General features: G+C 43.7%; 1 protein-coding gene across 2 annotated transcripts in view; it reads left to right on the top strand.

The window, feature by feature from the left end:
- The first annotated feature begins 793 nt into the window (after positions 1-793).
- The window catches only part of NFATC3 (nuclear factor of activated T cells 3), a 140,048-nt gene continuing 129,334 nt past the window's right edge, over positions 794-11,507 (top strand). For both annotated transcript variants that reach the window (XM_074968584.1, XM_074968583.1), the window contains exon 1: positions 794-1,072. In XM_074968584.1, the coding sequence (XP_074824685.1) occupies positions 973-1,072 (100 nt within the window). In that variant the 5' untranslated portion in view covers positions 794-972. The remainder of the gene's footprint in view (positions 1,073-11,507) is intronic.

Raw genomic sequence — 11,507 nt, 5'->3', positions numbered from 1 at the left:
CCAGCTGCGCTGGGGGGTGGGCACTCTGGTATCTCCAGCTGTCTTCCCCCCCCCCCAAGTATTTTTACTCCCCCGAGGGCTGCGGTCAGACGAGGCTGCTCCGGGGGCGGGATCCTCTCTGGCAGATGGGGCTGCGCTGCAACGTGGCTGGCAGCCCTGCGCCGGGGGGCGGCGCCCCGCCAGCCCCCAGAGAGGTGCTCTCCACAGCGCCCCCCCGCTGGGCTGAGTTCCCTGGATGCCCCCTGGGGCGGCGGCGGCAACCGCTCCCCTCCCCCGCCCCGAGGAGGCTGGGCCTACACACTACGTCTCCCAGTAGCCCTTGAGGCAGAAGGTTAGCGCTCGTATCACGTGGCCTGCCCTGACGCGTCTCCCTCTCCTCCCCCTCCCCCCCCGAAGTCACGAGGAGAGCGTCCGTTGGGCCTACGTCATGAGCCAAACACAGCGTCTGGGAGTCCGAGGGTGGGAAACGGTAGCGGGCGAGGGGGAGCGGAGCAGGCACGCGGAGAAGGGGTGGAGTTAGGGCGTTTGGAGAAGCTGTCAGTACCAAAGCATCAGGGAAGGGGGGGGCGTGGTCAGCGCACGAGGGAAGGGGACGGAGAAGGACGGCGCGATTGGGTGAAGTGCCCTCGCGTCTGAGGGGCCGTCAGAGCGCGAGGCGGGGTCGGTGCGGGAGGGACCAACACGGGTAGCGCGTGAGCCCCGGGGAGAGCGCGGCGGGGGGGCGGAGCCGCGGAGGGGCGGGGCCTACCTCGGCCCGTAGTGATTGCCCACCCCCTGAGTGACAGCCGGAGTCCGAGTGAGGGAGAAGGGACGGGAGCTGCGGCGGCCGGTGCTCGCTCTCCCCACACGCTCTCCCGTGTTATGAGGCGGCCCTGAGAGGCGCGGCGGGGAGTCCAGCCCAGCCCAGTCCAGCAGTAGCCCGGCGCGGCCCGGGCGGGGACTGGGTCTCGCCTCACACCCCCGGCCAAACCGATGACTACGGCAAACTGCGGCGCCCCTGACGAGTTCGACTTCAGGCTGATCTTCGGGGAGGACGGGCAGCCGGGACCGGGGCCGCCGTTGGGGCCTGCAGGTGCGTCGCTGCGGTCGGCTGTCGCGGGCTGCCTTCCCACCGTGCGAGGAGTGGGGCTGGTTCCCGCTTTCCGAGGGGCTGGGCTGGGCTGGGGGGAGCCGTCGAGCACTCGGGTGGGGAACGCTCCTCCCCATGGCGCGGGGGCTCCTGCCGGGCTCCTCCAGCCCTGCTGGGGGAGTCGGGATGAGCCCTGGTGGGGCAGGAGTGACGAAACTCTGTGAGCCCTCCCCCTGCAGTGCGCCGCGCTTAGGGTGCTGCTCAACCGGTTTCCCCCGGGCGGAGGGGCTCTGGCGCTTGCAGCGGCACTCGCGCGCCAGCAAGCCTCCATTCGGAGAGTATCGCTTCCCCGCCACAGGCTAGGAAGCCAGGGTGCAGCGGCATAACGCGGGGATGGCCCAGGCACCGCTGCCCAGGGAGCTCCGAGGCCTCCTTAATAATCCACGAAGCGCTAGAGACCCTCGCCCGCAGCGTGCTCGCACTTGGGCCGTTCAGGGGCCGTCTGCCTCTTCCCCTAATACCTTGAGAAAAACTGGCCTAGAATAGCGGGGAATGGAGGGAGTCTAGTCTGTATGTGCCTTGAACCTCGCTGTTTTGTTTAGGAAGTAATGTAGTATGGGCTTCTCCCGCCCCCAGCGCCTAACTTCCCAAGTGAGAAACTGAGTTAGGTTGAAGTGCATGGATGTGCAATCTTTTTCTAGTAGGCGCTTGCATTAGGAAGCAACACAGTACAAAGAAAATTGTGGTCTAGGTATATATTTATTGATACCACTGAACAGCATTCTATCCCACTACACAGTGGTTTGGGATTAGTCCAGGCTTTCTTTAGCATCTTCACACCATTTTTTTTTTTAAGTGGTACCAGATTTCAGTTTCACTAACAAACTGGTCCTCACAAATTAGAAACCAAGTAAATATTGGTAGGTAGTCAGCTATGAAGTGGGAAATATATTTGGTGTAGTAATGTAAAATATATTAAATTTGTTGCACTACATGTATTAAAGTGTCATTTGCTACCAGTAGTTCTGGATTTATTTTCTTTATACAGCTTTTACTTATCTCCTGTTGAGTGTTCAGTGTGTTTTTCACTTTCAATGATATGACTTAGATGAGAAGCATTTGTTTCTTGTTAGATGTGCTTGCATCACTGTAATGCTATTTTTATCCTGTTTTGTTTCAGCTAGTATTCTAGATACTTATACCTCTATAACAAATACAAAACCCCTTACTTATTGAAAAATACTAGAAATTAAAAATAACTCATAAGTATGGTGTAGGAATGTGCAGCATATTAGGACCCATTTGCACAACTATATATATGCAAGTTGGGAGTCACCGTGAAAATACAGTTCTGACCTTATTGTGGAAGGGCCCAAATCGTGTTAACTGAGTTAATACATTGACCTGTTGTTTAGCCTAGTTTCAAGACACTGCTGAAATGTGGTTATGTCTAGTCTACTAAATACTGCAGCCATGTTCCGACTCTGTTCTCTCACTGTGTGTATAGTAGGGAGACCTTTATGGTATCAGGTTAAATTGATTAAAAATCTTTATCTGTATTTTAATATGTATTCAACCATATGTATTTCAGGTTGTATGATTTTAAACACTTCCCTAACTTTCAGTATATTAGGAAGTCTGGCACTAAGACCAAATGCATGGCACCCTTAAAAGAGTACTTTTACTAAGTCATGCTGCTGCCTAGGTAGAGCATTTCAGATGGAAGTTTTTTTTTATTCTCACAAGACTACTGCTGTTTCAGGGTCCCTGGCTTTTGTTAGTCAAATAGCATGCATGTTATGGTGCTATATAAATAACGTACATATAACTCAAATGGAAAACAAAGGAAAAATTATAGCAATTGTGAATAGGATATGGAACAGTGTTTATCTAGTGAGAATAAAAAAATTTAAAACTGAAATGTTCTACATAGGCATTGGCAACTGAGAATAAAGCATGTCTCAAATTAATATAGAACAAAAACCAAATTGGTCAAAAATTCAATAGAAATTTGGTAGAGGTATTACTAACTTTAATGATGCAACTTAGTGAAAGTACTGGATCAACTGTTTTACTATTGCATGACAAGAATGTTTGTTTGCAAAAACAGTATTAGCTGAAAACATTTTTTAAGCAATCCTGTAAACTAGATATTTGTCTATTCATCACATGAGCCAATTCATATGGAGGAGCTTAGGGCAGTGGCTGCATAGATTTGCGTATCTATTAAGGTGATCAGGACTGGTGTCCACAGGAGCAACCTGGGACCAGTGTTGCTTCTAATTTTTCCCATATGTGCAGAATGAATTTTGTTATGTGCACCAATATGGAGGTGATGTGTGACACATCATCTTCATATTGGTGCACATAACAAAATTCATGTGTTGGGGGTGGGACCGAGGGGTTTGGCGTGTGAGTGAGGGCTCAGGGTTGGGGTGCAGGGGTGTGAGAGCTCTGGCTGGGGGTGTGGGCTCGGGAGTGGGGCTGGGGATGAGGGGCTGAGGCATAGGGTTGGCTGGGGGGTGAGGGCTCCCGGGTGAGGCTGGGGATGAGGGGCTCAGGGCTGGTGCAGAGGGTGTGGGAATGGAGGGAGGAAGAGGGCTCCAGCTGGGGGTGCGGGCCCTGGGGTGGGGCCAGGGATGAGTGGTTTGGGGGCAGGAGGGCGCTCCTGGGGTATGGCGGGGAGAGATGACTCCCCCCTCTTCCCCCGCTCTCCCTCCCTGCAGCAGCACCACCACCTGTGCTGGGGATGGGGAGAGAGGCTCCTCTCCCCCACTGCAGCAGCTCCAGTGCTGGGGCTGTGGGATAGGCTCCCGCCCTGGCCACGGCAGGTCCAGGGCTGAGTTGGGGCAGGAGAGGGGTGCCCCTCCCCTGGCTGTAGCTGGGTAGGGGTCAGGCTAGGTTGCGGCCAGGGGAGAGATGCCTCTCCCCTAGCTGCGGCAGGTCCCAGCTGGGCGGGTTCCCGGAGCACCTGTGCGGTGCTAAATAGGCTGCTGCTGCACAGTCACACAGCTTATAGGGAACTTAGTCTGGGCCTCCTGAATACATCGTCATGGGACAGAGGGGTTGGGACAGGTCCCTGCTTCCAAATACTATTATGTAAGAACTGCCAATCCTCTGCAGTTCGTTTATTCTGTTTGAGTATATTATAGTAATTTGAGGCAAATGTTATAAATGCTGTAAGTCTCTATTCTGGTGTGGTCAGCTGTGTGACAGGATATTTTATGTCCTGTCAGTTTGCTATTTTATGCAGGGTAGACTGATCTAAATCAAGGCAATTTAAAACATTATTTAAATCACTAAGTGGAAAGCCTTGATGTAAATAATCAACTTTCCATTTGTATTTCAGTTATTTGCTAAGGAAAGATGCATTCTCATACAACCATTAACACATGGTGATTTACAACTAAATAGGGCCTTTACACTATCGTTGGTACATCTTTTTGCGACGTGGGAGTGTGCACTATAACTATATGCATTTATTTAAGCAATTAAATAGCTTTTCAGATTCTTATTAATTGTATATTTTAGTATGTTAGAAAATGGTGAAAGATATATTGCTATTTATTAGATAATTAACTTTTTGCTTATGATTTGTGCCAAGCTGCATTAGAATAACTGGAATTTAATTAAATACACAAACAGTATATAAATTTTATTTTTATTAAACAAGACCTTAACACAGTACATAACTTATTATGCCATATTTATGAAACCTGACCTCAAAAGTTAAACAGCATAGGTGAGGTAATATCTTTTATTGAACCATCCTCTGTTGGTGAGAGACACACGCTTTTTGAGCCACACAGAGCTCTTCAAGTCTGGGAAAGGTACTCCGAGTGTCACAGCAAAATTCAAGGTGGAACAGATTGTTTAGCATAAGTAGTTAGCCTATATTATAAGGGACCATTATAAGGCTTTGAAAAAACAGCCTTTAACTCAGTTTTTGATAGAGGTTCATTAATTTAGCCTATTTATTTTTTCATTTAAATGTTATAAGAGATTATAACAAGTTTAGGCCTTAACATTTATATTAGATTCAGATTTCATTCTAAACATGTTTATTTTTAAAAAGTAAAGTATACCATAATTCAAAATCTAATTTTTAAATAAATCAGTTGAAAAAAATCCACCCTGGTTTTATACACTGTAAAAATGCATGTGACAGTGGGTATAGCTGTAACTATTATATTAGAAACATATTTCATTTAAGTGTTACAGAAGTTGAAACCTAACTATAAATCTTTCCCAATGCATGGGAAGCTTTTAGGGTTGTTAAACACTTACCTTGTGCTGTGCTCCTCCTTAAAGGAAATGGATGGATGGTGGGGGGGAAAAACTATTAGGCATGTGGGAGAAATGCACAACATTAGCATTTTTTGGTAATAACATAGAAGATAAGTCTAAACTGACACTTCTAACTTTAATATCACTTTTCCAATTATCTAGTCAAGAATACTGTTGTGGTATGGGCTGTATATTCATAGTTCTTAAATGTATAGTCAAACTAACTTTCAAAGAAATAAAAAGCCATCCACTTCTTCAGAGTATTTAATTTATTACGTTCTTTAAGAACTCCTATCCAAGGGATGCCAATTGAAGACTCTGGGTACACTGACACGTTTTAAAAAAAGAGGAATTTAAAAACTAAAATCAGTCATAACAGCATTTTTTTTCTTTCCCTCTTTTCTCCACTCCTATCATGTCATTACTACATAGTAGTTCATTGAAATTCATGTGTAATGCTTAGTTTTGTGCTGGATTGCGTGAATGGTGACCACCTTGACTAGTGTAGTTGTGCTTGTACTGGTTAATCTAGTAATTGCTGTTAGGGTGGTCTATTTGAAAGATTGTTTAGAAGTATCCACCAGTCTAAAGTCCAATACGGCAACCTTAGTTAGAACTTAGTTCCATTAAAGTAAAAGGGATTTCCCGTATTAATTAACTAGTCAGATGAGAAGGGGGGTTGTGGGATAGTGCCAAATTCTGGGTGCCTCCTCTGTCCCCTCTCCTTGGCATAGTGCACTATTCTTGTTCTGATGTCAACCCATAATCAGTAGATTCAAAATGTGTGCTAGGGTAACTTATTATCCATCATCCTTTATTGGTAACAGTACAACATTTTTATCCAAAAATTTCAGGAAAATCAAAAAGATTGAATTATCAAGGAAAGCTGACAGATTTTCACACTTGTGTTGGGAGACGTAATGGTGTTTTGGCTAAAGGAAATTTGGTAGTTTTGTCACTTTCAAAAAAGCTTGTGTAGTCTGAGACCAATAGCTTATATAGACATTTGTTGCTGAAAGACTTCAGGTTGAAACTGCATTTTAATTTAACAACTTGTGGACTGGTACTTTTTTGTTCAGATCACACTGTTTATAAATTCAGCAAGGCTCCTTTTTTTGTGTGTGAGTGTATATAGAATGATTCATTTCTGCTCTTCAGAAGTCCTCACTGGAGGATTGCTCTCTCAAAGAAAAAAACTGCACTTAAAGCTGAGATAATGTGGATTCAGCTTTGAACCTTGTATTCCTTTCCTTTTTTGTTCTCTACAGGTACATGGTAGTCACAAACCAAGATTTAGATCATACCGAAGGAGTGGATGGGCAAATTAGCAGTGTTGCTTTTAAAGAAGTGAGTTGTATGGGTAGATTGGACCTCACTTGATATTGCTGTGATGTAAGCAGTCAAACTGCTGTTCACTAATGTAAATAAAGAAGGTGTTGTCTAAAGCTGCTTTGGTGGGTCAAGGGAGTATAGACAGAGGAGACTTGGCAGTAAGCCCAATCTTTAAAACAACATCCAAGTCATTGCATTTGCCCAGGCATGCCATGTGAAGTTCAAATGACAGTGGAATTTAAGATGAGTGAAATGATCAGTAAAGCTTAGTAAAATCACAAGCAGGAGCAAACTTTTAACAAGCCAGCACTTTATTCCAACTTGAACACAGCTGTCTGTTTATATGTACTGTATACTATTTGTATGCAATATTGTATTGTGACACTTTTCTCAGCAGTTGGACTCTCTAAAGTTACTTGACCAGGGTCTGACTGAATTTGGAAAACTGCAGAGAACAGCAAGTAGATTTGCAGACTGTGTTATAGGCTGTACACTTCATTAATTGAAAACAGAACAGCTGGAATGTAATCACATACAAGGTTGATTCCATTAAGTATCTCAGTGGCACTGCTTGAAAAGTAACCTCAAATCTGAACAGGTTTCAAAGCCTGCTGCCCAAAATTGGTGGGGGTGTGTGTGTGAGAGAGAACACAAAATATCCACAATTTTAATATGCTTTGTGCACATCCACATATAAGGGAAACATTTTTGATGTTTGCTAAAAAAAAAATTGGGTTTGTTTCCTATTTGTAAAAATTCAGTATTGATGCTTATATTGGTTTGAGAATTTAATTTAGATCTCATTCTGGAAAGAGTTTGTTTCCTGGTAAGAAGAAATAGTCTAAAACAAATTAAATTAAAGGTAAACTTGTATACCATATCTTAATTTTTTTTGTGGAATGCGTTAAAAGATGTTGCTCTTACGTGACTTCTGATTTGTAGCCCCCCAAAAGTTTAGTATGTTATCATACTGCAGACCTTCACATTTGGATTGATTAATAGGTAACTCATGGCTTGGTAAAAGATTAGGACAATTTTTCATTTCCTGATGTGGAAACAGCCTATGGACTGAATGGATGTTGTTGGTTCCTGTTAATATGGTGGTTTTGTGTGATGTACAGGCTCACAAAATGTACTTAAACTCTCTCTGAGCCTTATGATTACCTGGATCTTAGAAAAATACTATACTTCAGGACAGTGGGATGTAACACACTTACTCAAACTCTGGTAATCTGTGCTTTGACCAGAATCCTTATCTTTCATTAGATGCCTACCTTTCTCTTTAAGAATTATTTTAGAGTAATGTTGTTATACAGCTTTCTGGTATGAGATCACTTACATTCTTTGACTTATTTGTTAGGAGGAAAATTGAAGGGCTATGTGGATAATGTCTGAGCATAAATTCTTGTTCTTTCTTTTGAAAGCTAGAAGGGGGAGCACTTTTTTTTTTCTAGTACAAAAAATTAGTGTGGTATTTTAGAAGCTATTTTTTAATGAGATCACAGATAGTTGATTATCTGTATTTTGTATAGCATTTGGATGTTGAATTCTCTTGTGGCATAAAGGTACTAAAGATAGCAATTGTAATTGTTCTGAATTAACAATAAAATGAGATTTCATATATTTCAGCCACTATCAATAACACTTCCGAACAAAATGTTTGAGTGCTTTTGGGATGTAGAAATACTAGAGTCTATTTGCTGCCTGTAATTAACTAGTATATTACAGGGATCTTGTATAAACATCTTAAGGGCAAGGGCTTCTATCAGTCTGCTTGATACAGAGGACTGAGGACTTTGGAAGATGAAGTGATAGCATGATTGCGTGATTTTAACATTCATTTGGGGTGACTGTATTCCTCACTTGTGACTTTGCCGCTTGAGTGTATGCAGGTCATTCTAAACAAGTGCTAAGAAAACTATATATTGCCACATGGTCATATTTTAGAGAATGTACTTAACACTAAAGTAAGCTATTGTATTCCTGGCTTTACAAGTGAAGGTACCTTAAGCTATCTGTACAGGCTTCAGAGTAGCAAGTAGTAGCTAAAATATTTTGAAACCTAGATTTTCTATAAATTAGTGTTGTAACTTTATAGTTAATACTTTGTGGACCTCCAGTGATAGACACAGACCCCGTAATCCGAGTTCTTCAATGGGATAAGGTTTGTGCGTTTGCTTTCTGCATAAGAGCTTGATGCAGAGGTGGATTATGCTAGTCCTAGTTGGCTTCCTTTTGTAGCATTCTCATAGATTGATATGGAGGAAACTGAATGACCAGTCAGTTTGCTGTGCAAGCTCTTAATGCAGGGAACATACTGCAAAGGAAAACTTTCTTCCAGGCTTGCTTGCCTCCCTCAGTCACCATGTCTTCTGCACTACTGCTGTGTCTGATTCCTGTTTCTAGCTGTCTTGCTCACTATGCCAGTTGATTAACACAGTGAAGTTATGATCTTGTTAATTTTTTTATTGGTGCTTAGCAGCTGCAGAACTCAAAGCCTCAATACTAGGTCTTAGTTCACTTCAGGTCCTCAAAATACACAAGTGTTTTTTATTCTGTCAAACACTGAAGGAAAACTAGAACAGTATTACTATAAAATCAGTAATATTAAATGATCAGTTTAACAATTTGGATTGGTGGTGTAATTTTCTCCTTCTTCGTTTAAATCCTTTTGTCTTGTGCCCTGTTCAACTAGTTGGACTGGGAGCAGTTGAGGGTTGTGGAAACATATCCTCTTGCTCCTCTCCCATGTTGCACTGTTGCTGCTGCTCTGTTCTTAGGGTTGGGGAAATAGCTGAAGGATCTTTGTAAATATGCATCTTTTGCTCCTACCATCTACTGAGCAGTGAGGTGGGCTTCAGAGGATAGGGAACACACAACCTCTACTTTGGCTCTTCAAACCTTGCTCTCCGTGTGTAGGGAACTACACCTGTTCTGTTACCAACATTAATGGATTATTATCACAACAAATCTGCAAGCTCAGAAAAGTGTCACCCCACCCCCTTTTTTAAACAGATCAGGAATGGAGGCAGAGATTTAAAAACTTGCTTAAGGTCATATGCCTACGCTTGTTCGTGAAGGTGTGATTGTAGTGCAGGTAGCTTATACGCATTCTAGCTTTAATTTCGCTAGTAGGTATAACAGTAACAGTGTAGACAAGGTGGCATGGGCTTCAGCATAGGCTAGCAACCCGAGTAAAAACTCTGCATGATATGTCTGTTGCAGCTGGGAGATGTAATTCCCAGTATAGACAGACTCACAGTAGCTCAAGCTGAGCTAGCATGCTAAAAATAGAAGTGTGGATACTGTGGCACTAGTGGCCACTCAGGCTAGCTACCTGTGTCCAGGTCTTCCTAACATCCTGGGACTCAAGGCCATGCTGACTCCACTTGGAGTTCATGCAAATAATTCATATTGACTACTGCAAGCTCCACGACACGCCCATCTCTCACCCCCTTTTTGTCGTTTAATAGTGTAATATGGAATCTTGTGGGTCAGAATGAGTGAGTTGTGAAAGGAGGTGAAAAGCTTGTACCTTTCAGCAGCTGTGGAGTTGGGAGAGTAAAGGTATGTGTTTTGTCAGGATGTTTTTGGGCATTGCTGAAAGAGGGCAGAGTTATGGTTGTATGAGGAACCTTAACTGTGGCTTTCCTTGTTTTCAGAAGTTTGAGGTTTTGCTCCACCATAACTCTGTGTTAATGTAGTGGTGGTATTTTTTGTGTGTTTGGTTTTTTTGCCACTTAGTTTCCTAGTTTTCTAGATAGGAAAAACTATGGCTATAGGAAAAACAGAGGCTAGGGACACCATTCCCACCCACAGTGGCTATTAGCCAGGATGGGCAGGAATGGTGTCCTTAGCCTCTGTTTGCCAGAAGCTGGGATTGGGTGACAGGGCATGGATCACTTGATGATAACCTGTCTGTTCATTCCCTTTGGGGCACCTGCCATTGGCCACTGTCAGAGGACAGAATACTGGGCTTGATGGACCTTTGGTCTGACCCAGTATAGCCATTCTTATGTTGTTGGTTGGTGTGAGAAGTCATTTAGGCTGTTGAACATATGTCCTAAAAATTGCCTACCAAGCCAAATCAGTCTGTAGTCAGCACTCTCCATTGTATGGTATACTCCTTGCTCTTATACATTCTGTACCCTCTTGATCCAGGAATTGCCCAGAGTGCACACATTGGCAGTGCCCATACTTATTTTTCCGTTTTTCACCTGTCTTGGGTGGAGGGAGACCTGTGTCTGTCTCTCTTCTCACCAGGGTATTTCCAGCCTGCACAGCTCCCTGCCTTTACAGTACTGTGAACTCCCTAGCAAAGTCACTGTCTCTGTAGGCTTGCTTTACTTTTTTCCTGTGGTTGCAAATTGATCATAGCTTCAGCTCAGAATAAGGACACAGCCTTATAGGGCCTAAAATAGGCTAGGTCCTGCCAATCCTTCACTAAAGTTTGGGGGCGGGGTCCCTGGAACCAGAGGTCCTGTCTGCTTGCTGGATCAGAAAGAAGGACCTGAGTCAATTTTAACTTAGGCTATTTAGTATTAAAGATACAGAAAAGAAGGAAAAACAGTTAAAGCATTTGGAATATGAAGTATTAAGGCTTTCATTTTAACAGCATTTCTTGTTCCCTTTCCCTTTAACTGGAGAGAGTTTTAGGAGGACTCGTTTGACAGTCACTTAGATGGTAACTGTTTCGGGGAAAAGAGAAAAAATTAGTTGAGATGGGCTGGAGCTGTTGCTGCTTTTAAAGTCTGATCCTGTTTTATCACAGATGGTGTTTAGGATTGAGCTGCAGCTCTTAGGGGTGGTGATGTCTTCT

This window comes from Natator depressus, chromosome 12 (assembly GCF_965152275.1).
Source record: "Natator depressus isolate rNatDep1 chromosome 12, rNatDep2.hap1, whole genome shotgun sequence".
NCBI classification, from domain to species: Eukaryota; Metazoa; Chordata; order Testudines; family Cheloniidae; genus Natator; species Natator depressus.
Note: the sequence above shows the minus strand (reverse complement) of the source record. Positions and strands in the feature narration are given on the sequence as shown.